This window comes from Papio anubis, chromosome 2 (assembly GCF_008728515.1).
Source record: "Papio anubis isolate 15944 chromosome 2, Panubis1.0, whole genome shotgun sequence".
Lineage (NCBI taxonomy): Eukaryota > Metazoa > Chordata > Mammalia > Primates > Cercopithecidae > Papio > Papio anubis.
In genome coordinates, this window is record NC_044977.1 from 105,161,314 (window position 1) to 105,188,567 (window position 27,254).

Here is a 27,254-nt window from a genome sequence, read left to right on the forward strand (position 1 = left end):
AGCCTGACCAACATGGTGAAACCCTGTCTCTACTAAAAATGCAAAAAAATGAGCCAGCTGCAGTGGCTCACACCTGTAATCCCAGCACTTTGGGAGGCCGTGGTGGGAGGATCGCCTGAGGTCAGGAGTTCGAGACTAGCCTGGCCAACATGGTGAAACCCTGTCTCTACTAAAAATACAAAAATTAGCTGGCCATGGTGGTGGGTACCTGTAATCCCAGCTACTCAGGAGGCTGAGGCAGGAGAATCGCTTGAACCCGGGAGGCAGAGTTTGCAGTGGGCCAAGATCATGCCATTGCACTCCAGCCTGGGCAACAGAGCTAGTCAGTCTTTTAAAAAAAAAAAAAAAAAAAGTATGGGAAGGGAATGGGCATTAGAAAGTACGCTCTGATAAGACACTTTTTTTTTTTTTTGAGATGGAGTCTCTCTCTGTCACCCAGGCTGGAGTGCAGTGGCATGATCTCGGCTCACTGAAACCTCTTGTCTCCCGGGTTCAAGCGATTCTCCCGCCTCAGCCTTCTGAATAGCTGGAATTACAGGTGCCCACCACCATGCCTGGCTAATTTTGTATTTTAACTAGAGATGGGGTTTTGCCATGTTGGCCAGGCTGGTCTTGAACTGCCGACCTCAAATAGTCCGCCCGCCTCAGCCTCCCGAAGTGCTAGGATTACAAGCGTGAGCCACCGTGCCTGGCCTCAAATGCCTTTTGAATGAATGAATGAACAAACCCTCACAACAATACTATAAGAACTAGATATTATTTGAGTCTGTTTGTGGATAAGGCTCAGAAAGGTTAAATAATTTTATCCAACTTGCAGAGGTAGTGGTTCAGAGACTCAGATCTTCTGACTCCAAAAATGAACTTCTATACACAGGGGCTAACGGCAGAGCCTTCGCTGCAAACAAGCTCCTAATTGCAGAGTTCAAGATTTTTTCCCTGTGACAATTTTCCAGCTGTGACTCATGAATAAAAGAGAATTTGTCCTTTTTATCCTTTGACAGCTAATTTTAAAGATCTCTTTCTTACCCTGAGTTCCTAGGAAGTCTAAATTTGATAGTATTTATGTGAGAAGTATTTGAACCCCAAATAGGAGCTACACTGTGGCTTGTCTATTCCCGGCCTCACATGAGTTTTGTAAGGAAATGGTAAGTCATAGTTCAAAGGAATTACTATTTCTGAGGTGAGACCTGAAGGAACGATTCTTCAGGCGGGAGGAGGGCTGAAGTGCCCTTTTCCCAGAGTAGAGTTTTGTGCAGAGGAGTTGCATGAATTCTTCCCCAGCTCTTCATGGCCCAGGACACGGACCTGCAGAGAAAGCTCTGGAGCTGATGTTCTTTCCAGGGGGTCCTTAAGAAAGAAGCAGAGCCAAGAGAAACTGCTTCACCCACCTTCCTGCAAAACTTGAGGCTGCCAGGAGACTGCTGATCTCTTAGCGCCCTCTTGTGGGCATGAGGGACCGCTGCAGCCCCTTTCCAAGTCAAAGCAAGGCTAGCACCACAGCCATGTTAAGTAGAGCTCTGTCGCCGGCTGCGTGGCTGGTAACCTACAGCTCCTCAAGTTGTTCACATCTCTGCCTTCTCCCTCCAAGCTCAAAAAGGGCAACGGTTTCATTTTGTCCCTATTGGGTCATAAGGCAACGTTCTAACCTTCAGGAGATTTGGGGGATGGAGGGCATGCCCGTCACTGTGAGATTTGCTCAGGGGTCCTCAAATGAAAGCTGGGCCACCAGACTCCAAGCCTCGGCCACGTCTGACCGCTGTTGGAATCGTCTTCCTGGGGGACTATCTGGCAGGGTGGGCCTGCGGGAATTGGTTCCATGGTGCCCAGAGCTGTTCACCTCCTTTCCTGGAGCAGTGATGTCAGTGTTGACCCAGCCTTATGTAAAGCACAGCTAACGATTCTGCTGACTCAGGTCAGCGTTCTGCCTGTAAGAATATATCAGACCAGGCGTGGTGGCTCACGCCTGTAACCTCAGCACTTTGGGAGGCCGAGGCAGGTGGATCACTTGAGGTCAGGAGTTCAAGACCAGCCTGACCAACATGGTGAAACCCTGTCTCTACTAAAAATACAAAATTATCTGAGCTTGGTGGCACATGCCTGTAATCCCAGCTACTTGGGAGGATGAGGCAGGAGAATCACTTGAACCTGGGAGGTGAAGGATGAAGTGAGCTGAGATCACGCCACTGCACTCCAGCCTAGTCTACAAGAGTGAAATGCTATCTCAAAAAAAAAAAAAAAAAAAAAAAATCAAATCAGACAGTTTCCTCTCATAGGACTCTTGTGAGGATTAAAAGAGTTTATGAATGGACACAAAACATCTATGTTAGTATCTAGTACACAGTACTTATTCAGTAAAAAGCAGCTACTTGGCGGGGTGCAGTGGCTCACGCTTATAATCCTGTCATTTTGGGAGGCTGAGGTGGGTGGATCACCTGAGGTCAGGAGTATGAGACCAGCCTGGCCAACATGGTGAAACCCCATCTCTACTAAAAATACAAAAAATTGGGGCCGGGCGCGGTGGCTCAAGCCTGTAATCCCAGCACTTTGGGAGGCTGAAATGGGTGGATCACGAGGTCAGGAGATTGAGACCATCCTGGCTAACACAGTGAAACCCCATCTCTACTAAAAAAAAAAAAATACAAAAAACTAGCCGGGCGTGGTGGCGGGCACCTGTAGTCCCAGCTACTCAGGAGGCTGAGGCAGGAGAATGGCGTAAACCCGGGAGGCAGAGCTTGCAGTGAGCTGAGATCTGGCCACTGCACTCCAGCCTGGACCACAAAGCGAGGCTGTGTCTCAAAAAAAGAAAAAAAAAAATACAAAAAATTAACCAGGCATGGTGGCAGGCACCTGTGATCCCAGCTACTCGGGAGGCTGAGGCAGGAGAATCACTTGAACCAGGGAGGTGGAAGATGCAGTGAGCCAAGATCATGCCACTTCATTCCAACCTGGGCAAAAGAGTGAAATGCCATCTCAAAAATAAATAAATAAAAGCAGCTAGTTTATAAATTTCTGTTTTCTTAATAGCTCTACTTTTTTTCTGTCCATATCTGCCCTCCTGTTCCCTGCTTCTCTCTCTCCACATTCATTTTCTTTCTCTCCTCTCTCAGTCTCTCTCTTTTTTCTTATGGAGACAGGGCGTTGCTCTGTCACCCAGGCACAGCACCAGTGCAGTGGTGCAATCATAGCTCACTGCAGCCTCAAATTCCCAGGCTCAAGTGATCTTCCCACCTTGGCGTCCTGAGTAGCTAGGACCAGAGTGCGCCCTACCACACACAGCTAATTTTTTATTTTTATTTTTTTTATTTTATTTTTTTTTTTGAGACGGAGTCTCGCTCTGTCGCCCAGGCTGGAGTGCAGTGGCTGGATCTCAGCTCACTGCAAGCTCCGCCTCCCGGGTTCACGCCATTCTCCTGCCTCAGCCTCCCGAGTAGCTGGGACTACAGGCGCCTGCCACCTCGCCCGGCTAGTTTTTTGTATTTTTTTAGTAGAGACGGGGTTTCACCGTGTTAGCCAGGATGGTCTCGATCTCCCGACCTCGTGATCCGCCCGTCTCGGCCTCCCAAAGTGCTGGGATTACAGGCTTGAGCCACCGCGCCCGGCCTATTTTTGTTTTTTATAGAGATGGGTCTCTCTATGTTACCCAGGCTAGTCTCAAATTCCTGGACACAAGTGATCCTCCCATTTCAGATTCCCAAAGCTCAGTCTCCTTTTACATTTCTCCCTTCTCAGGATTCTTTCCATTCCTTCTAGAATTCTCTGATGGAGCTGACTGATCTGTCTCCCCAGGAACACATTTGCTTGTTGTGAATAGCTCTTGGGTATTGTCCAGCACACTCTGTTCTTTTTCGTCTACGACTCATCATTCCCCAGAAAGTGGAAGGCCCTGGCCCCGTCTCTCCACCCGAGGGCAGGTTCAAAGAGTGTGTGGGTGCAAGTGTCAGTGGGTGTATGTGTGTATGTGTGAGTGCGTTCACACCGCTGGTATGTTCCTAGGAAGCCTCAAACATGACTCAGTTTAGAAATAATGAACATTTAGCCCAGGAGCCACTGCAACCAGGGGACATCTTGCCAAGCATTCAGTGGTCTCAGTGGGAAAGGTGGAGCAGAGATCTGAGACACAGAGGGACAGGTGTGTAGACACGACAGTGGAGCCAGCTGATGCCACAGAGAGTCTGTGTCACACGTGGGAAATCTTGCCTCCTTGAGGACACTGATGGTCCCTGAGGGCACCCGCCCACTGACTCTTTCTCTCATGCTGCAGACCCACTCCGGATACTTTTCCAGCCTGTACCCCCATCACCAGTTTGGCCCGTTCCCGCATCATCACTCCGTAAGTGCCCCTCAGTTCAGCTGCATCTTCCACTTTTCCTTTTCCTGGGGCTGGGCCCACATGGCCCTTGATGACCAGTGAATGTTCATAGTGCAGGTCCTGTCTCCTGTGGTTCTGGGTCGTCCTGGGAGTGACACACCTCAAAGCATGAGCACGCCAAACTCCCCAGCACCCGAGTGTCCTTGAGGTTTTTCAGAGGCCTGTGCCGTTCCTGTTGCACAGTCCTGTGGATGCTCGCACACCTCACAGGTCGCAGGAGCTGCTGCAGATGGGCAAGCAGGCCAGATGAGGAGGTGCTGTTGGCACTGAAAAGCAGAGTTTCCAAAGATCTTTGAACAAAGTCTAGCAAATGAGGTGAACGTCATTTGCACAGACCCCATTTGCAAGGAACCCTGGCAGCCTTGCCCAAGAGCCTCTGCCTTTTGTCACAGGGTCCCAGGAGGGATGGTTCACCCCATTTTCCTGGGCAGTCACCATGCAGCCAGGTCAGGGCAGGTTTAGTTGTGAAAATGCTTCTCTGGATACCAGGTGGGTTGGGCAGCTTTCCATTCCCTTCATCAGAATGCCTTGGGGCTGTCTGCAGGCCAGGTATGTTTAATAGCTGTTTTCATTTGTTGGATGAAGACACAGGAGAGATACAGATCACATTTGTATAAGACAGAAAACCTGTGAACAGACAGCTTTTGGAATCCAACAAATTGAGATGCTCAAGAGGAGAATGCCCTTGACTGTCATGAGTGCTGCCTGTGCTCAGGTCCCTTCCTCAGGCTTCACACCTGCAGAGCCGCAGGCCGCAGAAAGATCCCGTGCACCATTTTGGCCATTTCCTTGGGTGGCGGGGCCTTCCCACACTGGGGTTCATGGTAAGGCGCTTGGCACCTGTGGAGTGCCTGGAGGAGAGAGCCCAGTTGGAATGATGTCTTCTGTCTTGTCTTTTTTGCCCTCCCAGTATCCAGAGCAGGAGGTTGTGAATCTCTTCATCCCAACCCAGGCTGTGGGCGCCATCATCGGGAAGAAGGGGGCACACATCAAACAACTGGCGAGATTCGCCGGAGCCTCCATCAAGGTGAGGCTGCTCCCGATGGCCCTTGTGGCCCTTTCTACCACCTCCCCTCACCCCACGTCCCTTGTGCCCTCTCAGTCCCAGGCAGTGCCACACCATGCAGAGACAGAATCCCACAGGGATCTAGAACATTTGCCCCAGGACTATCCCCGTCCGCTCTCATCTTTCCTTTTCTTGTTCCTTTACTCTTCAACTAACCACTGAATTAGAAAAAAATGTTAGTAGCCAACAACCCAATCCAGTCCTTTTTGTTTTTATCATTGTTGTCCTCAAGAAGATAAAGAAAGGATGAGGATTTTCCCAAACTAATGGAAGGGACTGCAGTGAAGTGATAACTTAGCAGGTATCAGTGTACAGTGCTTTAATGAGTCTCCACTTCACAGGCCCTGAACTATGAGAAAATAATATGAATAAAAAACTCTTTAAAAGCAATGATAAAATCATAAACAAAAGCTGAGGATCTAACTGAATAAGCAGCCCAGCCTGAGCAGAGCAGCTCAGGAAGGAAGGTCCTTGACTTATGGAAAGGCTGCAAATGCAGACGTGGCTGCATCTCCAGGCCCACATCCTGCCTCCTTGAGCACAGTGTGGAGAATCATCAGAGAAGCTGAAAGGGGAGGATTATTTGCCCCTGGTCCTGCTCCAAGACCAGCTATCAGCTCTGACTCACGGGCAGAATGCTGAGCACGTCCCAAGCCTCATGAAACATTTTCGGAAACAGAGTTTTTGTTGTTATGCAAAATAATTTGCTACCATGGGACAACCCAGAATTCCAAATGAGAAGTCTCATGACTTGGAGAGAAAGAATGCTTACACTTTCTCCTCAGGAAGAGCTGGAATTTCTCCCACAGCAAGTGTGCTAGAGAAAAAACAAAAAATATTCTGAGTAGTACAGAACAAGGGTTGCACTGAGACCATCAGAGAATTTCATTTTGGTGAATCATTTTCCCTCTCAGGCCTCATTTATCTCATCTGCAGAGTGGACAGACAGGATGAGAGCCCTGAGGTGTGGGGGCCCTTGTGCCCAGCAGGCCTGCTGCAGGTGAGATGCCAGCCTAGGCAGATAGGCAGGTGCTGGCCTGACCCCTGAGGGTAGGCGGAGTAAAGTGTGGAAAACGCCCCCAGCTGGCTGCAGCCCTTGGGCCTTGCCCAGCTTTCAGTCCTGCAATCTGAGATGCCGGCAGGAGAAGGGACCATTTCAACTAAAAGGGACTTGAGGGACCATCTCATCAAATCCCCCTCTTGTTCAGCAGAGAAAAGTGAGGCTCAGATCGTGCTGGGACGTGGGCAAGGCACACATGTGGCAGGGCTGGCTCTGAGATAGAAATTCTGCTGACTTCTGGGATATCCAGCACCTCCTGGGGCTCACCACCACAGGACCTCTTCATTTACTATTGCCCATGAGGAACTGGGGCCTAGGGAGTTTTCACTGACTTGTCCAAAGCCACAAAGCTGAAGAATATGAGAGCCAAGATTTGCTCAGGTTATTCTGTTTCTGGTCCAGTGTGTTTTTCCACCATAGCAACCTAACTGCGATGCCAGAGTAATTCCCAGCAGGGCCTCTAGGAAAATAAGAGAGAGATCAGTCCCATGGGCTGCATCCCACAGTCCCAGGTCCCAGCAAGGTCGAGTGGTGATGCGTCACTGTGCTCCTGGCCTCTGTGATGGGCAAAGACAGCGGTGTTGCATCAGGAGGACAGAATGGGCTCTACAGCTTAGGAAGGTCCAGATAGTGTTTTTTATGCTGGGCTAACAGTCTTCTCCAGCAACCTTCTACTTCCCCAGTTCCTGCCTCTCTCCATAGCATAAACCAGGGAGGCCAAGTATTTGCAAAGGAAATTTCCAAATTTTTAAAATCAGTCAGCCGGGCATGGTGACTTATGCCTGTAATCCCAGCACTTTGGGAGGCTGAGGCGGGTGGATCACCTGAGGTCAGGAGTTGGAGACCAACCTGGGCAATATGGTGAAACCCCATCTCTATAAAAATACAAAAATTAGGCCGGGCGCGGTGGCTCAAGCCTGTAATCCCAGCAACTCGGGAGACTGAGGCAGGAGAATCACTTGAACCTGGGAGGTGAAGGTTGCAGTGAGCTGAGATCATGCCATTGCACTCCAGCCTTGGTGACAGAGCAAGACTCTGTCTCATGAAAATAAAAATTTAAAAATCTGTTTTTTGCTAGATTCCCTTTGTCTCAACAGGTCCCTGAAAACATCTGTCTCTAAAGCAAGATGGATGATCTCACTAACTCCAGAGATTCTCCCACCCCTAGTTTCTACTGGGCCAGTCTTTGGGGGCCACAGTGAGGGGCACATTTGATGCTGCTGGGCGGGGAGAGAGCCTTACACTCATCCATGGGAGCAGAGTGCCCAGAGGAGGTGGACTGAGCTAAGATCTGGGTGATGCACTCCAAGAGATGCTTTGGTTGCAGGTGAGAGCTGAGCTCACATCACCTGCCTTTCCTGTAGAACAGGCTTCCAAATGCTGCACAAAATTAATTCAGCCAGTGACATCTAATTCCAGATCCTTGCTCCAGCCCTGCTTACCCTGTGATCTTGGCAGTTATCTCTGCGCCCCATTTGCTTCAGTCGTAAGATGGGGTCCTCATTCCTGCCCCTTCAGAGGGAGCGTGCCCATAGACTGACATTCAAAAACTGCAGAAGCGCACAAGTGCACAAGTAGCACAAGCAGAAGTGCATAAGTAGCCCTCCAACTTCTGGTCTAGGCTGGAGAATCTGAGCAAAGCAGCCACAAGTCACTAGGAAGTGGACGGTGATGACAGAACTGATTTGGTCAGTGTGAATCATGAATCAGCCATTCACCCTTCTTGGTTTGGGTGGTGGTAGGAGCTGGGAACCACACAGCCGTGATCCACTCTGTCTTATTTACTCTGAGGTAAGGACCAGGTTTAATGCCAGGTATGGATCTCAAAGTAGAGTCAAGGGATCCTGCCGGAAGTCTCAATGGCCAGGCTCTGTGTGATCTACCAGACGGTGTCAGACCCCTCGACACACTCAGATCTGTATTTTTTGGCTGAGGCCCTGCCAAGAAATGGCTGCCCACAGCAAAGGAAGTCCCTCAAGAAGCTCAGCTGTTGGTCACCCGAGTCTCACGTTTATCTTCATGCCACCAAGGAGTCAAGGCCAGAGAACTCTTTGCAGATCCCATGAAGGGGTCCCTGCTTCCAGAGTGGGATGGGTCTGAGCATGTCTTGGCTGTGTACTCACAATAAAGCTGGAGCAGCCGCCCTGGACCCTGAGGCCCATGGATGGATCTGGCTTATAGGACACACTGAGAGGAAACAAAATTGAACCCTCTGGCGCTGGAGGTCTTCCTGGAGGAGCCCAAGTGACACAGTGGTCCAAGGTGATCTGCACACAAATGCAGCACCGAGAGTGAATCCCGTTTCACTCAACAGATCTTTCTCGAGACCTAGTCTCACGAATGGCGCCTCCCTTGAACCGCTACTTGGGTTTTGCCTGAGAACATGATGACCCTGTCATTGACCATGTTTCTTGTTTCGTATTTGATCTTAGCTTAGAACTGCATCTGCGGCCAACCTGGGGCAGGTGTGGAGGACCTTAGGAGATGTGTGTTCTGACCTCAGTCTGGGCTCATCCTTACGTTCCTAAATGCCTGGTGTGCACTCATTTTCCTTTTTTTTTTTTTTTTTTTTTAAAGATGGAGTCTCTCTCTGTCACCTAGGCTGGAGTGCAGTGGTTTGATCTCGGCTCATTGCAACCTCCACCTCCTGGGTTCAAGTGATTCTTCTGCCTCAGCCTCTCAAGTAGCTGGGAATACAGGTGTTTGCCACCACACCTGGCTAATTTTTGTATTTTTAGTAGAGACGGCGTTTCACCATGTTGGCCAGGCTGGTCTTGAACTCCTGACCCCAGGTGATCTGTCCGTCTCCGCCTCCCATAGTGCTGGGATTACAGGTGTGAGTAACTGTACTCCTGGCCTCATTTTACTTTGAATGACGAAATGTGTGGCTTTTGCTACAATGTGTTAATAAGTTTTGATTTTGTATTTATTTTTAGCTAAAGTTTTTTGGAATAAAACAGGCTATGCAGAAACAAATATGTAACAAGGATCTCTCTAACAAAAATGCCTATTCAGCCCAGGGTTTGAGTAGTGTGGCAAGAGAACCTGAACTCACAGAAACTAAGAGAAGGAGGCTGGGCGCAGTGGCTCACACCTGTAATCCCAGCCCTTTGGAAGGCCCAGGTGGGCGGATCACTTGAGGTCACTTGAGCTCTTCTTTGGAGGACTTTGAGACCAGCCTGGCCAACATGGTGAAACCCCATCTCTACTAAAAATACAAAAATTAGCTGGGTGTGGTGGCGGATACCTGTAGTCCCAGCTACTTGGGAGGCTGAGGCAGGAGACTCGCTTGAACCTGGGAGGTGGAGGTTGTAGTGAGCTGAGATCACGCCACTGCACTCCAGCCTGGGCGGTAGAGTGAGACTCAGTTTCAAAAAAAAAAAAAAGAGATTTGGAGCTTGCCGGGCCCAGCCCCCATGTTTCACAGATGAGGGAATGGAGGCACAGCAAGGGGAGGGATTTGCAGGATTTGCAGAACCAAGACTGGAACCAACGTGCCCCCATTTCTGCTCTGCTGCTGTTTTACTTATGACCCATTTGCCGTGGAGGAAGCAGTCCTGACCACACATACGCTAACTCAATTGTCACTTGCAGCTGACTACCCCCGCGAGCTGAGAATTAGAACCAGAGATACCTTTGCTGCAAGCTCGACTCCAATTTAACACCTTGGTGGACCTGCCCTTCCTTCCCTTTGGGCCCTAGGTGGGTTGGCAGAGCCTATACGTCCCTCTTCCTAGAGCTTTTGACTCCCTGGTTATTTCCTAAAACTTGACTCTGTGAGAGGAGGCCCGTCACAGTTGGTGCTGGGGGCAGGGACAGGCAGTAACTACGGGCCTGTGTCTGACTCTCCCTGGGTGGCCAAAAACCCAAATTTGATACTGGGCATTACAGTCATGACTTCCTAAGACCAGGGTGGAGGCAGCATGGCATCAGACAGAGCCAGGGGTAACGGCAGAAGCAAGACCCAATTTCTCCTGTTGGTGTGCTTGCCGTCCACTTAGACTTGAAAGGGGCTAGGGAATGCAGCCAAGCATCAGCGTTTTCCTCTCCTGTGAACCACAGATCGCCCCTGCAGAAGGCCCAGACGTCAGCGAAAGGATGGTCATCATCACCGGGCCGCCAGAAGCCCAGTTCAAGGTTAGTGCCAAGGGCCACCTCAGCCCTGCAGGCTCTGGGCACAGAGCAGCCACCTCAAAGGCACATTCAAGGCTCTTCTTTGGAGGCCCAGCCTCCATTTTCCTCCCTGCTACTGCCCACTGGGCTCAGGCTCACACTGTCGTCCCCACCTCCATCCTGGCTGTTCCTTCTGCACGTTTGCCCTCTGCTGGGAAGCCCTCTTCCCCTTTCCTCCTGTGGAAAAGTCGATCATCTGTCGGTGCCCAGTTCGAGTGGTACCTCCTCTGGCACCTCTCATCTCTTAGCCCTGGTTCTGAGGATGGATGTCTCCGGCTCATTTAGTCATTTCTACCCTTCAAGCCACAGAGGACTAACCAGGTGTAAGGGGAAATAGCATGGTTTGTTGGAAGTTCTTTGGTGAGGTGTGTTTTACTTTGTTTTGTTTTTGCCTTTTTTTCTTCCCTAGGAAAATTATAACTTGAGCTTTCTAAAAGTGAGAAACATGTATTTATTTATAAAAGTACAATCCTTATCATTAAAGATATTTAAACTTTAGCTGAGCAGAGGAAATTCACACATGTGGAACTGCTCAAAAGCAATAGCCTCGGCCAGGGGCAGCAGGTGGTGGCATCCTCCTGTAGTTCCAGCTACTCGGGAAGCAGAGGCAGGAGGATCCCTTGAGCCCAGGAGTTTGAGAACAGCCTGGGCAATATAGCAAGACCTCATCTCTAATGAAAAGAAAAAGATAACAAAAAACAGTAATGCTTCAACTCAATATTGGACAACATGTGGAATATCCATTTCACAGAATATTATTCAGCCATAGAAAGGAATGAAGTACTGATGCATGGTGCAACATGGGTGACCATCACACGAAGTAAAAGAAATCAGACAGCAAAAGCCCTATATAGGCCAGGTATGGAGGCTCATTCCTGTAATCCCAACACTTGAGGAGGCCAAGGCAGGAGGACTACTTGAGCCCAGGAGTTTGAGGCCAGCCTGGGCAACACAGCGAGACCCCCATCTCTACAAAAAAAATTTTAAAGTAGCTGGATGTGGTAGCATATACCTGTAGTCCCAGCCTACTTGGGAGGCTGAGGCAGGAGGATCACTTGAACTCAGAAGGTCAAGGCTGCAGTGAGCTGTGATCATGCCATTGCACTCTAGCCTGGGTGACAGAGCAAGACTCTCAAAATAAATAAAGGCCATGTATGAAATGATTTCATTTATATGAAATGTCCAGAATAGGCCAGTCCATAGAGACAGAAAGTAGATTGGCAGTTGCCAGAGAATAGGAGGAGTTGGAACTAACTGCTAATAGGTATGAGGTTTTTATCTGGGGGAATGGTATGGAAATGTTTTGAGTAGATAATGGTAGTGATTGCACAACATACCACTGAAATGGATACTTTATTTTGTTTTTTAGTTTTTATTTTTTGAGACGGAGTCTCCCTCTGTCACCCAGCCTGGAGTGCAGTGGTGGCATCTCGACTCACTGCAACCTCCATCTCTCGGGTTCAAGTGATTATCGTGCCTCAGCCTCCCAAGTAGCTGGAATTACAAGCGCATGCCCACGCACCTGGTTAATTTTTGTATTTTTAGTAGAGATGGGTTTTCACCATGATGACCAGGCTAGTCTTGAACTCCTGGCCTCAAGCAGTCTGCCCACCTCGGCCTCCCGAAGTGCTGGGATTAGAGGTGTGAGCCACCATGCCTGGACTGAAGTGTATACTTTAAAATGGTGACTTTCAGATTATGTAAGTTATATCTCAGTATTTTAAGTAAAGAAAAAAAAAAAAAGAACGTTGTAAGCTGTGGTTCTTTTTCATTAAAAAAAAAAAAAAGAAAATAGGTTCTTGGCTCCTCTACCTTTGGAGTTAGACATCAAAAAGAAAGATCATGTTGAATGTAGTGACACACCTGTCATCCCAGCATTTTGGGAGGCCAAAGGTGGGAGGATCACTTGAGGCCATGAGTTCAAGACCAACCTGGGCAACATAGTGAGACCTCCTCTCTAAAAGAAAATGAAAACATGAACTGTGATCATGCCACTGTACTCCAGCCTGGGCACGGAGCAAGACCCTGTTCTCCATCAAAAAATTTTTTAATTTAAAAAAAGCAACATCAGGCTCCTCAAATCCCATTACCATCACCATCACCTCCATCCTTTACTAACCAGAGCTATGACCCTGTGGTGATGGGAGTTAAGAATCCCCTGAACAAATTCAGTCAATCAAGCAAACATTTATAGGTGATAATATGGAAATAAGACAGAGTTCCATCCCCTCACCCATCCCCTTAGCCCTGACACACAGAAAGCTTCCTAGAGGAGGCAGTCTTCTGCAGACCACCAAAACATGAATGCCCATGCACATTTTTCAAAGTGCAGCCATCGGACGTGGCGGGAGCAGCGCCCCCCGGGTCTGTGAGAGAGCAGAGGCTGGGGCGCACAGCTTCCTGTGTGTCCCAGGGAGTGTGGGAATGGGACTGACCCGTTGTCTGGACTCTCCAGTGCCCTTGGCAGCACTGAGGAAGTGGCCTGCTGCTGGCTGACTGAGAGTCATTAGTCATGTCTTGCTCTCTCAGGCCCAGGGACGGATCTTTGGGAAACTGAAAGAGGAAAACTTCTTTAACCCCAAAGAAGAAGTGAAGCTGGAAGCCCATATCAGAGTGCCCTCTTCCACAGCTGGCCGGGTGATTGGCAAAGGTGGCAAGACCGTAAGTGTGCTCCGCTTCATCACCTGGGCCGGATTCCCCGCTCTGGCCTTGCCCAAGTTCCCTCAGTCTCCCATTTGGTGCCTTCTTTCCCAATGTACAGTCAGGGTCTTTGGCAGACAAACTCAGGCTCTCCTGGCATCTGAGCCCTTCGAGGCATGAGGATCCCAAGAACAAAAATGTCATCAGCTTCACTCCACTACTTAGGGCCCCCAGTCCATGGTGCTATAAGCCCAGCACCAAAAACACCACGTTCCTGTGCCCAGTAATACCCATCTTGGCTCCAGGGTAAATGAAGGTCTCCACTCCCCGAAAACAGAAAGGCTGTCTTCTGTCCCCTTCTTTATACTCACACGTAGCAGCCATTAAATAGGAAAGGGGGGAGTCCCACCGAGATAGATGCTAACCCGCTTGGCAGACCACCCCTTCCCTGGATTTCACTCAGGCCTGTGCCCTGCACTCTCTCCTGACTCTCAGCCCTCCTGACAGATGCCCCCAGTCCCTAACTCTCCCTCCACAGGCTCCAGCTTCTGGCTGTTTCCCAAACATGGCTGTAGGGGAGCTAGTTTAGCAGTAGGATGGTGGGCAAGGAGGAAATCGTTTTTTAAAAGATCATCTACATTTTCTACCAGAAGGTGGCAGTAACAATGAAAAGTGCCAGAGCATTAACTCTGAAGCTTGTGGGAATGAGCAGGTGGTCTGTAGACCCAGGTATGTTCTGGAATGTGACTTACCTGGGTGGGGAGATGAACACTGGGAAGTTCCAGTAGAACCTAGAGCAGGCTGCCTGGCAAAGTAGCAGTGTTGGGTGGCAGGAACTTGCAGGGGGCTCTTGAGTCCTGAGTATGTACGTATATATATGTATATGTGTGTTATTTGCTGTTTTTGTAAAGCTTTTTTTTTTTTTTTTTTTTTGAGACAGAGTTTCGCTCTTGTCACCCAGGCTGGAGTGCAGTGGCGCCATCTCTGCTCACTGCAACCTCCACCTCCCTGGTTCAAGTGATTCTCCTGCCTCGGCCTCCCGAGTAGCTGGGACTGCAGGCACTCGCCACCACGCCCAGCTAATGTTTTATATTTTTAGTATAGATGGGGTTTCACCATTTTGGTCAGGTCAGGTTGGTCTCAAACTCCTGACCTCAGGTGATCCCCCCACCTCAGCCTCCCAAAGTGCTGGGATTACAGGCATGAGCCACTGCACCCATCTGTAAAGCTCTTTACATAGAAACTCTTAAAAGGAATTCAAAACCAAGTTCTAGATATAATGAGTCAGCTTTATACGAAAGAATGAAGCAGTGTGGAATCAGAAGATTCCCTGTCTCCAGAATGCAGTCGGCCTTCCAGGGCACACACTGCGCTTTAGGTGGAGCTGGAATGTAGGAGGCAAAAGAAAGACGGATCAGCAGGGAGTAGAATCCCGAGCCCCTGGGTGTCCTGTTTGGCTATTTCAGAACCAGTCACTGAATTCTCTGCATCCTCTAGACTGTCAGGTTTCCCCTAAAGCACATGCTGAACCATCCTATGAGCTCGGCATCAGGCCAGAGGGCCAGAGGATGGGGTCCAAGCCCTCGGGAAGCGTGCAGTCCTGATGGGAAGCAGGCCCAGTGAGGCAGCGGGGAGGAGAAACAATGCAGGCAGTGGTTGGAGACACAAGAAGCTCAGCATGGGCTGGAGGCTTCGTGGAGGTGGGCCTGGGGTGGGATCCAGTGGCTGGGAGAGAGGACAACAATCCAAGGGTAGGAACACATAAGCAAGACTGTGTTCACGGGAGGAGTGAAAACGAGGAGGAGGGAACAGCAGGGCTGATTCGCAGGGACAGTTAACCAAGAGGAGGTTTGGGCTCGTGGTCAGCACCCAGGAGAGCATGTCCAGGAGTAATGATCTTACGGGGTAGGGATGGGGAGTGCGGGTTATGGGAAAGCCTGGGGTCTCTGTGAGCATGGGCAGGCCTGCACTGATGGGAACTCCAGAAGAAGAGAACTTTGTCTCAGAAGCAGCCCCAGGAGTCCGTGGCTGGACTCCCTCTCCCTGTCACTGAGCCTGGCAGGGCCCAACCAACATGGCCCCATGTGCCCAGGGGCAGAGGAGCCCCCAGGGGTGTCCTCCTTCCCCTACTCCACCTCTTCCACTCCGTCCTGAGCCCACCATGCTGACGGGCAGGGAACCTATCCAACCCATTGCTCCCTTCACAGGTGAATGAACTGCAGAACTTAACCAGTGCGGAAGTCATCGTGCCTCGTGACCAAACGCCAGATGAAAATGAGGAAGTGATCGTCAGAATTATCGGGCACTTCTTTGCTAGCCAGGTACTGTGCTGTGAGGGCCCCGTCTCTCCTGCAAGTCTCTTTTCAGTTCTCTGCTAAGCTACTCATGGCCTGTCAGGTGGCCACAGCCCTGAGCACCAATCCCTGCCAAGATGAAACCTCTCCCTGGTTCTTCCTGGCTCTTCAGGGATGGCCCCCAGGGCAGGGATGTTGTTTCACACTTCTCTCCACTGTCATCCCCAAGGTATGTATGCCAGGAGCTTGAGGGAGAGTGGAGAGTTAAGCCCTTAAGCAAAGCCAAGCAGGTTCCAAGCCCCCTGCAATGCTTAAGGGCATGGTCTCAGCTTCCCTCACCCTCTCTCCTCAGGCCCCAGTGCCAGCCTCCCCGCTGGGAGCCAGGCAAGCCCACCCTCTGGATTCCTCCCCCAAAGCCTGAACACTTACTGTGAAAGGCTGTATGCTCATGGCAAGAGAGCCTCGTTTCTCATTTCTCTCTCCTCCTCTTCCGTCTCACCGCAACCCATCCTGTCAAAATACTGCACCTCCACACAGCTGCTTCTCTTTCACTGGGAAAGGCCAGCACCTGGCCACTTTCTCTTTGGTGCTTTTGTAAACTGAGTTTTGGAAGACAGCATTCCTGCTCTTTGTCCTGAATTAGTGAAGACAAACAGTGTACTTGGTGTAAGCAGACACTGAAGGTTTGTCTAAGCTGTCAGCCTGCTCTCCCAATGCCTGTGCCTGTGCCAAGAGACCTGATGGTCCAAGAAAGGGCACCTGCCACACTGTGGTTCCCCTGCCACCCACACATACACACCCCCAGTGCCCTTCAAAATTCTCACTTGGGTCTTCTGCAGTCAGAGTCCCTGGCCACGCCCCTTGTCTGCTGTCTCCCCGCTCCGCTCAGCTCCTCAGTGACCTGGGAATGTGTCTGAACAGCCAGTTCCTACAGGAGTTCAGTCTGCCAGGGAGCTGCCTGCAGGCACAGTGCTGGGCTGGGTGAGGGGACAGGTGGGGGTCCATGTGTGTGCTCCAGCTGTTCAGGGTAGAGCATCTGGGCTCAGTTCCTCCCTCCCTCCCCTGTCCATCACACTCATGCCCTTCTAGCCACTGTAGAACGGGGGTAGGACCAGCATGGGAGCCCAAGTGTAGCATCTGACTCTGCACAGCCCCCTGTTGCCGGCTGCCTGCTTCTGCTTCCTGGCCTGTCCATCCAGCAGTGAACTGGAGGCTGCCGAAGTCCCATCCCCTTACCCTGGACCTTGGGGTGGGAGTTGGTGGGGGGCCTCTGCCACTTACTTCGCGGCAGAAAAGGGCCCGGAGTAAGGTGCGGGGGTGGGTAGGTGACGCTTGTCTGAGCATTCCACCCTTCTTCCCTAAGCCCCAGAGCCTCCCCTGCCGTTTGTCCTCAGAACTGGGTTCCTTTTTTCCCCTGTCCCTTCCTCTCCCTTCTCTCCCTTGCTGCAGACTGCACAGCGCAAGATCAGGGAAATTGTACAACAGGTGAAGCAGCAGGAGCAGAAATACCCTCAGGGAGTCGCCTCACAGCGCAGCAAGTGAGGCTCCCACAGGCACCAGCAAAACAACGGATGAATGTAGCCCTTCCAACACCTGACAGAATGAGACCAAACACAGCCAGCCAGATCGGGAGCAAACCAAAGACCATCTGAGGAATGAGAAGTCTGCGGAGGCGGCCAGGGACTCTGCAGAGGCCCCGAGAATCCCAGGGGCCGAGGAGGGGTGGGGAAGGTCAGCCAGGTTTGCCAGAACCACCGGGCCGCCTCCTGCCCCGCAGGGCTTCTGCAGGCTTCACCATCCACTTCACCATCCACTCGGATCTCTCCTTAACTCCCACGACGCTATCCCTTTTAGTTGAACTAACATAGGTGAACGTGTTCAAAGCCAAGCAAAATGCACACCCTTTTTTTGTGGCAAATCGTCTCTGTACATGTGTGTACATATTAGAAGGGGAAGATGTTAAGATATGTGGCCTGTGGGTTACACAGGGTGCCTGCAGCGGTAATATATTTTAGAAATAATATATCAGATAACTCAACTAACTCCAATTCTTAATCAATTATTAATTTTTTTTCTTTTTAAAGAGAAAGCAGGCTTTTCTAGACTTTAAAGAATAAAGTCTTTCTTTGGGAGGTCTCACGGTGTAGAGAGGAGCTTTGAGGCCACCCACACGAAATTCACCCAGAGGGAAATCCCGTCGGAAGGACACTCACGCAGTTCTGGATCACCTGTGTATGTCAACAGAAGGGATACCGTCTCCTTGAAGAGGAAACTCTGTCACTCCTCATGCCTGTCTAGCTCATACACCCATTTCTCTTTGCTTCACAGGTTTTAAACTGGTTTTTTGCATACTGCTATATAATTCTCTGTCTCTCTCTGTTTATCTCTCCCCTCCCTCCCCTCCCCTTCTTCTCCATCTCCATTCTTTTGAATTCCCTCATCCCTCCATCTCAATCCCGTATCTATGCACCCCCCCTACCCAGGCAAAGCAGTGCTCTGAGTATCACATCACACAAAAGGAACAAAAGCGAAACACACAAACCAGCCTCAGCTTACACTTGGTTACTCAAAAGAACAAGAGTCAATGGTACTTGTCCTAGCGTTTTGGAAGAGGAAAACAGGAACCCATCAAACCAACCAGTCAACCAAACAAAGAAAAAATTCCACAATGAAAGAATGTATTTTGTCTTTTTGCATTTTGGTGTATAAGCCATCAATATTCAGCAAAATGATTTCTTTCTTAAAAAAAAAAAATGTGGAGGAAAGTAGAAATTTACCAAGGTTGTTGGCCCAGGGCGTTAAATTTACAGATTTTTTTAACGAGAAAAACACACAGAAAAAGCTACCTCAGGTGTTTTTTACCTCAGCACCTTGCTCTTGTGTTTCCCTTAGAGATTTTGTAAAACTGATAGTTGGAGCATTTTTTTATTTTTTTAATAAAAATGAGTTGGAAAAAAAAATAAGATATCAACTGCCAGCCTGGAGAAGGTGACAGTGCAAGTGTGCAACAGCTGTTCTGAATTGTCTTCCGCTAGCCAAGAACCTATATGGCCTTCTTTTGGACAAACCTTGAAAATGTTTATTTAAAAAAAAAAAAAGATGACAAAGAAAAACAGAGAGAGAGAATATTGGAGATGTCCTGAATTTTCATAGGGTACGCGCCATTAGGGCTTTTGCGCTAAAGGATGAACATGTACTGGTTTATGTGGACAAGCCATTATACCACCAGACTGCAATGCCAGTTTCCTCTACTGCAAACAGTGTTCTGTGACAAAAAAAAAAAAAAAAAAAAAAAAAAAAAGAAAAAAAAAGAAATATATCCAGCTAACAAGATCCTGGTGTCTTGGTGTTTTATTTTACTAAGTAAGCATTGCCTCATCCCAGGTGTCAGCTGAGTCCTAACTGAGGGACCTGGGGAGGCAGGCGGCGAATATGACCAGGATCTGCACAGCTACTCTGAGAAAGCTGGTTTTTCCCAGGAAAGTCTTTGGGAGAAGCTAAACTAGATCGGTGGTCAAAGTGTAGTCCCCAGACCAGCAGCATCAGCTATCACCTGGGAACTTGTTAGAAATGTAGATTCTTGGGGTCCACCTTGAATCAGAAATCCTGGGGGTGAGGCCCAGCAACCTTTTCAGCAAGGCTTCTGGGTGATTGCTGTGTGCACTGAAGTTTCAGAACCCCGGGGCTAGAGGGATGGATCGACTGCATGTCAAGCTAGGGAAGACCAGTCTATCCTTAAGGAACTTCAAGCTTGGCTAGGCAAAGCTGCTTTCTAAGTGGAGGAAAGGGGGAGGATAATATGCCCGACAGTTCTGGGAAGAGGCATTTCAGGCCTCCACGGGAAGCTCACTTTTAAGTGGAGGCATACCTCAGGGACGTTGCAGGTTCAGTTCCAGACCACCACAGTAAAGCGAACTTGGCAATAAAATGAGTCATACACATGTTTTAGTGTCCTACAGCATGTGAGTTATGTTTATGCTATATTAAGTGTGCAATAGCATTATTTCTAAAACTGTACATTTTTTGTGTTTTTAGTTATTTTTGAGACAGTCTCGCTCTGTCACCCAGGCTGGAGTGCAGTGGCGCGAGCTCAGTTCACTGCCGCCTCCGCCTCCCGGGTTCAAGCGATTGTCCTGCCTCAGCCTCCCCAGTAGCTGTGACTACAGGCATGTGCCACCACACCTGGCCAACTTTCTGTATTTTTAGTAGAGATGGGGCTTCACCGTGTTAACCAGGACAGTCTTGTGATCTGCTTGCCTTGGCCTCCCAAAGTGCTGGGATTACAGGCGTGAGCCACCGCGCCAGGCCCGACAGTGTACATATATTAATTAAAAATACTTTATTGCTAAAAATGCTAATGATCATCTGAGCCTTAGGCAAGTCGTACTCTTTTGGCTCATGAAGAGTTTTGCCTCAGTGTTGATGGCTGCCGACCGATGAGGGTGGTGGTTGCTGAAGGTACAGGTGGCTGTGGCAGTTTCTTCAAATCAGACAATGAAGTTGGGGGCATCGATTGACTCTTCCTTTCACAAAATATTCCTCTGTAGCATGCAATGCTGTTTGACGTAGTGCTTTATCCACAGAACTTCTCCCAAAATTGGAGTCAGTTCTCTCAAACCCTGCCGCTGCTTCATCAGCTAAGTTTATGTAATAATCTAAAGCCTTTGTTGTCCTTCCAACAATGTTCACAGCATCTTCACCAGGAGTAGATTCCATCTCAAGAAACCACTTTCTTTGCTCATCCATAAGAAGCAACTCCGCCCATCTGTTCAAGTTTGATTATGAGATTGTATAATTCGGTCACATCTTCAGGCTCCACTTCTAGTTCTCTTGCTGTTTCCACCACATCTGCAGTTACTTCCTCCACTGAAGTCTTGAACCCTCAATGTCATCCATGAGGGTTGGAATCAACTTCTTCCAAACTCCTGTTAAAGTTGGTATTTTTACTTCCTTCCATGAATCACAAATGTTCTTAATGACATCGAGAATGGTGAATCCTTTCCAGCTTTTCAATTTACTTTGCCCAGATTCATCAGAATCATCATCATCTATGGCAGCTATAGCCTTGTGAAATGTACTTTTTTTTTTTTTTTTTTTTGATGGACTCTCGCTCTGTCACCCAGGCTGGAGTGTAGTGGCCTGATCTCGACTCACTGCAGCCTCCACCTCCCAGGTTCAAGGAATTCTCCTGCCTCAACCTCCCAAGTAGCTGGGATTACAGGTGCCTTCCATCACGCCCGGCTACTTTTTGTATTTTTAATAGAGACAGGGTTTCACCATGTTGGCCAGGCTGGTTTCGAACTCCTGACCTCAAGTGATCCTCCTGCCTCGGCCTCCCAAAGTGCTAGGATTACAGGCATGAGCCACCACACCTGGCCAATTTATTTAAAAATTTATATCTTACAAAAATTTGAGACTGGGTGCAGTGGCTCATGCCTGTAATCCCAATACTTTGGGAGGCTGTGGCAGATCACCTGAGGTCAGTAGTTCGAGACCAGCCTGGTCAACATGGTGAAACACTGTCTCCACTAAAAATACAAAAATTAGCCAGGCGTGGTGGTGCACACTTGTAATCCCAGCTGCTTGGGAGGCTGAGACAGGAGAATTGCTTGGACCTGGGAGGTGGAGGTTGCAGTAAGCCGAGATTGTGCCAGTGTACTCCAGCCTGGGCAACCAAGTGAGATTCTGTCTCAAAAAAAAAAAAAAAAAAAAAAGATTTGAAGTTTGAAATTATCTTCTGATATATGGGCTACAGAATGGATGTCGTTAGCTGACATGAAGACATTCATCTCCTTGTACAGCTCTTGGGTGACCAGGTGCGTTGTCAGTGAGCAGTAATAATTTGAATCTCAATAGGGGGCTTAAAATATTCAGTAAACTATGCTGTAAACAGATGTGCTGCCACCCAGGCTTTGTTATTCTATTTCTAGGGCACAGGCAGAGTAGATTTAGCATCATTCTTAGGGGTCCTAGGATTTTTAGAATGGTAAATGAGCATTGCCTTCAACAAAGTTACCAGTTGCATTAACCCCTAAGAGTCAGCCTTCCTTTGAAGCTCTGAAACCAAACATTGACTTTTCTGCTTTAGCTATAAAAGTCCTAGATGACATCTTCTTCTTATAGAAGGCTGTTTGATCAACATTGAACATCTGTTGTTTGGTGTAGCCACCTTCATCAGTGATCTTAGATCTTTCAGATAACTGCTGCAGCTTCTCCAGCAGCTCCCGCTGCTTCACCTTGCACTTTTGTATTACATGTGGCTTCTGTCCTTAAACCTCATGAACCAACCATTGAAGAGAGTTAGGGCCTTGCTCTGGACTAGGCTTTGGCTTAAAGGAATCTTGTGACTGGTTTCATTTTCTATCCAGATCACTCAGACTTTCTCCCTATCAGCAGTAAGGGTGTTTCACTTTCTTACTGTTCCTGGTTCACTGGAGTAGCACTTTTAATTTCCGTCAAGAACTTTTCCTTTGTATTCATTTGGCTGTTTGGCACAGAAGGCCCAGCTGTCAGCCTGTCGTAACTATCAACATGCTTTCCTCAGTAAGCTTAATCACTTTTCTTGCTTTCCATTTAAAACAAAAGATGTGTAACCCTTCCTTTCACTTGAACATTAAGAGGCCATTACAAGGTTATTAAGTGGCCTGTTCCAATATTGTTTCTTAGAGAATAGGAAGGCCAGAGGAAAGGGAAAGAGATGGGGAATGGCAGGTCAGTGAAGCAGTCAGAACACACAAATTATAGGTTGTTTGCCACGTGGGCATGGTTTGTGGTGCTGAATTATGAAAGTGATATAAGAGATTACTGATCATAGATCACCATAATAGATAATATAATGAAAAAGTTGGAAATAAATATTGCAAGAATTACCAAAATGTGACACAGAGATACAAAGTGAGCATGTGGTTGGGAAAATGCCAATAGACTTACACAAGGTTGTTACAAATGTACAATTTGTAAAAACTGCAGTGTCTTCAAGTGCAATAAAGCCAAGTTCAATAAACAGGGAATGCCTGTATTCTGGGAGGTCAGAAGGGCAGGATCAGCCTTGGACTGAGGAGTGGGTGCTCTACCTGGCACTGCCACCAACATGCTGTGCAAAGGTTGGACGAGAAAAGCCCTGCTCCATTTATAAGCTTATGTTCATAGACTTGGAGAGCCTACGAGAGATGGCTGCCATACGTCCAAGTGATCTGAGGAATACAGAGTTAACACTGACTGCCAGAGATAGCCAGTTCAGCTTTTTGGGATGACAGTTCAGGGCACAGTGGGGGCAGATGACGGTGAACTGATGGGATTCCAGAGTAGCCACATTCCCCGTATACCATGTAAAATGTGTTCCTCACTGATGTCCTCACTCATTTTCTCATTATTTCCAATTTCAGTGATGCTGACTTGACTTTTGAAGTTTTATGGCATGGAGATGTCCAGCTGTTCGCCCTACTGTTACTCTCACTGCTGTGGTTGGCATGATGGACAGGGACAGCCTGGCCCTTCATGTGGCCAGTAGAAGCCCCTGTACCTGTGGCTCCACCTTCGCCCTCCCCCGTTTAGGACTCAAACCCACTGCTCTCACAAATAAGCCATAGGTGCCAGTCAGCCCAAGAGAAGTTGTGGGATTCTTGGCAGCCACAGTCATTACTGAAAGGTGTTCCCTAATTGAGGTATCCATGTCAAATGAGCAAGAATACTTTTTTGTTTTTTGTTTTTTTTTTTTTTGAGACAGTGTCTCGCTCTGTTGCCCAGGCTGGAGTGCAGTGGTGCGATCTCGGCTCACTGCAACCTCCATTTCCCCGGTTCAAGCAATTCTCCTGCCTCAGCTTCCCGAGTAGCTGGGATTACAGGCACCTGCTACCACGCTTGGCTAATTTTTGTATTTTTAGTAGAAACAGGGTTTCACCATGTTGGCCAGGCTGGTCTCCAACTCCTGACCTCAGGTTACCCACCTGACTCAGTCTCCCAAAGTGCTGGGATTACAGGCTTGAGCCACTGCACCTGGTAGAAACAGCACTTTTTTTTTTTTTGAGTGGAGTTTCACTTTATTTGCCCAGACTGGAGTACAGTGGTGCGATCTCGGTTCACTGCAACCTCTGCCTCCTGGGTTGAAGTGATTCTCCTGCTTCAGACTCCCCAGTAGCTGGGATTACAGGCATGCACCACCACGCTCAGCTAATTTTGTATTTTTAGTAGAGATGGGGTTTCACCATGTTGGCCAAGCTGGTCTCGAACTCCTGACCTCAGGCGATCCTCCCACCTCGGCCTCCCAAAGTACTGGGATTACAGGCGTGAGTCACTGCACCCGTCCTAGAACAGCACATCTTTAAAGGAAGGGCTTTAAGTATAGGCCCAAGAACTTGGTGATGACTCTCAGGATGAGGAGACATCTGGGAGGGGGAGAAGTGACACAGGAACCTCCAAAAGTGGACCCCTTTGACTCCACCTATCAGATTTCATTGTTTGACCCGTATTACAGGTGACAGAATTTCAGGTTTCACTTTTAAAGTGCCCATTTCCAAACCATTTGTCTATGAATATGTGCAAGAAAGACAAGAGAAAAGGGTGCTGACATGATGCCCAACTTGCCCTTGTATGAAGCACCCCTAAAGTGTCCTAGGCCTGCAGAAATGAAGGGGAGACCACAAGAAGAGGCAGAAGACAGGAACAAGACCAGCTTGCTTTGTTCCTAAGCAAGGACTTTTCTCCCAGCAGCCCATTTCCAGGGAACCCAAGTGCTGGATTATTTTGCAACCGGGCTCAACTCTCTTGAGTTTTCTGAGGGCAGCACCAGCATGAGACCATCCTTTACAGGACGGCATCCTGTTCCACCTTACAGTGAGTAAGAAGTTTCATGTATGTGAACTGGGCTCTGATGAACTGTTCACATGTGGGCTCAGACCACTACAATCAATTTCTTCAGCTATAAATCCCAGTCTTGACATGACAGTCTGACATCCCAGAAAGTCCTAACTGCACATGATTTTACACTAAAATAGTAGTTGTTAAATGGAGATTTAGCTTAATTACGAAGGTTTTTATTCATTAGCGAACATCACTCCAAAAGCCCCTTCCTACCACCTTAGATTGAATCCCCTGAAAATCTATGATGCGTAGCGGTCTGTTAATCTAAGCCTGAACATCCCTTTTGTCCTGTTCATCCCCCCACCCTCTAGCTCTGACCCGTGCCATTCTTGGTTCCTCGAACATGGAGCTCTGGAAAGGAAGGACTGATACAGGCTGGCTGTAGATCAGAAGAGGATTCCAGCATAGAGAGAGAATTTTAAATATGAGAAAAGGAGAATTGATAGAAGTTTGGAGGAGTTTCAACAAAGAACCAAAGCAAAGGATGAGCTGTAGACAGGAAGACAGCATCTTGACAGTGACGGGAGGCAAGGGTGAGAGAACGCTGGGCTGCTGAGGACAGGCAGGGAAGACCAATAACCTTGCACCAATTGGGATTCAAATGGCTCAGTAGACAGAGAAGGGAGAAGGACTTGAAGACTATGAAAAAAATTTGGCCTAGTCTTATCCCTACCTCCCTGGGGAAGGATGTGGGCCACAGAGGTATCTCCATGTTTCTATTATGAAGGGAACCCACAATTCCAGATGGCTAGAAACCTGCCTAAATCATATGGGCATCCAAACTTCTGTGCCTTGGGGCCTCCTGGAGCCTTTTTGGCCTGCTACCATGACTAACAACACGGCTAGCAAATTCCCCAGAGGTTCACTGTCAGTTCCTGCTGCTGCCCTTTATTTCCTCCCTTCGCTCCCCCTAAGATGATGAACAAAAATTGAAGATGCATCCCATACAGGTTCATTTTCTGTTTTTTTTTTTTTTTCCTTGAGACGGAATCTCACCCTGTCACTGGGGATGGAGTGCAGTGGCGTGATCACGGCTCACTGCAACATCCGCCTCTCAAGTTCAATGATTCTCCTGCCTCAGCTTCCCAAGTAGCTGGGATTACAGGCGCCCGCCACCACGCCCGGCTTATTTTTGTACTATTAGTAGAGACGGGGTTTCACCATGTTGGCCAGGCTGGTCACCATTCCTGACCTCCAAGTGATCTGCCTGCCTTGGCCTCCCAAAGTGCTGGGATTACAGGCATGAGCCACCGTGCCCAGCCCATTTTTCTAATCTAGCTCATATCAGCCACAGAAAGTCATTGTCTCTAGAAACCCTAATTGAGTGTTCTTAACAGCTCTTGCTGTCTCAGAAACAGCTGGCATGACGGGAAAACCTCAGAGACAAAATTACATTATTTTTTTTTTCCCTTTGGACAAAGGTTCTTCCTCTGTTGCCCAGGCTGGAGTGCAGTGGCACAGTCATGGCTCACTGCAGCCTCAACCTCCTGGGCTCAAGCAATCTTCCCACCTCAGCCTCCTGAGTAGCTGGGACTACAGCCATGCACCACCACACCTGGCTAATTTTTTAAATAATTATTTTTATTTCAATAGTTTTTTTGGGGGGGGCTGGTGGCTCACACCTGTAATCCCAGCACTTTGGGAGGCCAAGGTGGGTGGATCACTTGGAGGTCAGGAATTCGAGGCCAGCCTGGCCAACATGGTGAAACCCCGTCTCTACTAAAAATACAAAAATTAGCCAGATGTGATGGCGCATGCCTGTAGTCCCAGCTACTTGGGGGGCAGAGGTGGCAGGATTGCCTGAGCCCAGGAAGTCAAGGCTGCAGTGACCTGAAATCATGCCGCTGCACTCCAACACAGGCAACAGAGTAAGACCCTGTCTCCAAAAAGAGGGAAAGGTTACAGATGAAGAAAACATTACCTACACAGGGTAAGAAACAGGGTGAAGCCAGCAAAACTACTGTGAATGCATTTGGGTAGTTTTTGCTCTTGGGCTGGTGTTTATTTTTCAGAACTACAAAACAAAAGCAAAAAGCAAATCCCTAAATACTAAAAAAAAAAAAATGAATCCAACTGTGTATCAAGTTGACAGCATAATCAGAGAAAAAAGTATTTTGATTTTAAAAACAGTATTTTCATTGTGAATCTCTAGTGGGATGTATTCTAAGAATAAAAATAATTGCAGGCCAGGCACGGTGGCTCAAGCCTGTAATCCCAGCACTTTGGGAGGCCGAGGCGGGTGGATCACGAGGTCAGGAGTTCAAGACCAGCCTGGCCACCATGGTGAAACCCCATCTCTACTAAAAATACAAAAATTAGCCAAGCATGGTGGCAGGCACCTGTAGTCCTAGCTACTCGGGAGGCTGAGGCAGGAGAATCACTTGAATCCCGGAGGCAGAGGCTGCAGTGAGCTGAGATTGCACCACTGTACTCCAGCCTGGGTGAGACAGAGCAAGACTCTGTTTAAAAAATAAAATAAAAATAAAGGGATGATTCATGTCCCACCAAGGATGGAGCAGAATGGTGAGAGATTTTATCATGTTACTCAGAATGGTGCACAATTTAAAACTTACAAAGTGTTTATTTCTGTTATTTCATTTAATGTTTTCAAAGGTTGACCAAGAGTAACTGAAACCATGGAAAGCAAAACCACAAGGGGGGGTTTTCTGTACTATTCCATTTTGCCTGAGTCCTGAAATCCCAATAATAAAAGGTTTTTTTGTAAAGTAGTTGAAAGGAGGATAAAATGGTTGACTAAAATGAGATATTAAATCCCTCCGAATGAACTGAAGG

At 48.4% G+C, this 27,254-nt stretch overlaps 1 protein-coding gene across 2 annotated transcripts in view; it reads left to right on the forward strand.

The window, feature by feature from the left end:
* The window catches only part of IGF2BP2 (insulin like growth factor 2 mRNA binding protein 2), a 196,584-nt gene extending 177,654 nt beyond the window's left edge, over positions 1–18,930 (forward strand). For both annotated transcript variants that reach the window (XM_003894711.5, XM_003894712.5), the window contains 6 exons: positions 4,262–4,330; positions 5,280–5,396; positions 10,558–10,632; positions 13,198–13,329; positions 15,516–15,629; positions 17,052–18,930. In XM_003894711.5, the coding sequence (XP_003894760.1) occupies positions 4,262–4,330; positions 5,280–5,396; positions 10,558–10,632; positions 13,198–13,329; positions 15,516–15,629; positions 17,052–17,144 (600 nt within the window). In that variant the 3' untranslated portion in view covers positions 17,145–18,930. The remainder of the gene's footprint in view (positions 1–4,261; positions 4,331–5,279; positions 5,397–10,557; positions 10,633–13,197; positions 13,330–15,515; positions 15,630–17,051) is intronic.
* The last annotated feature ends 8,324 nt before the right edge of the window (positions 18,931–27,254 follow it).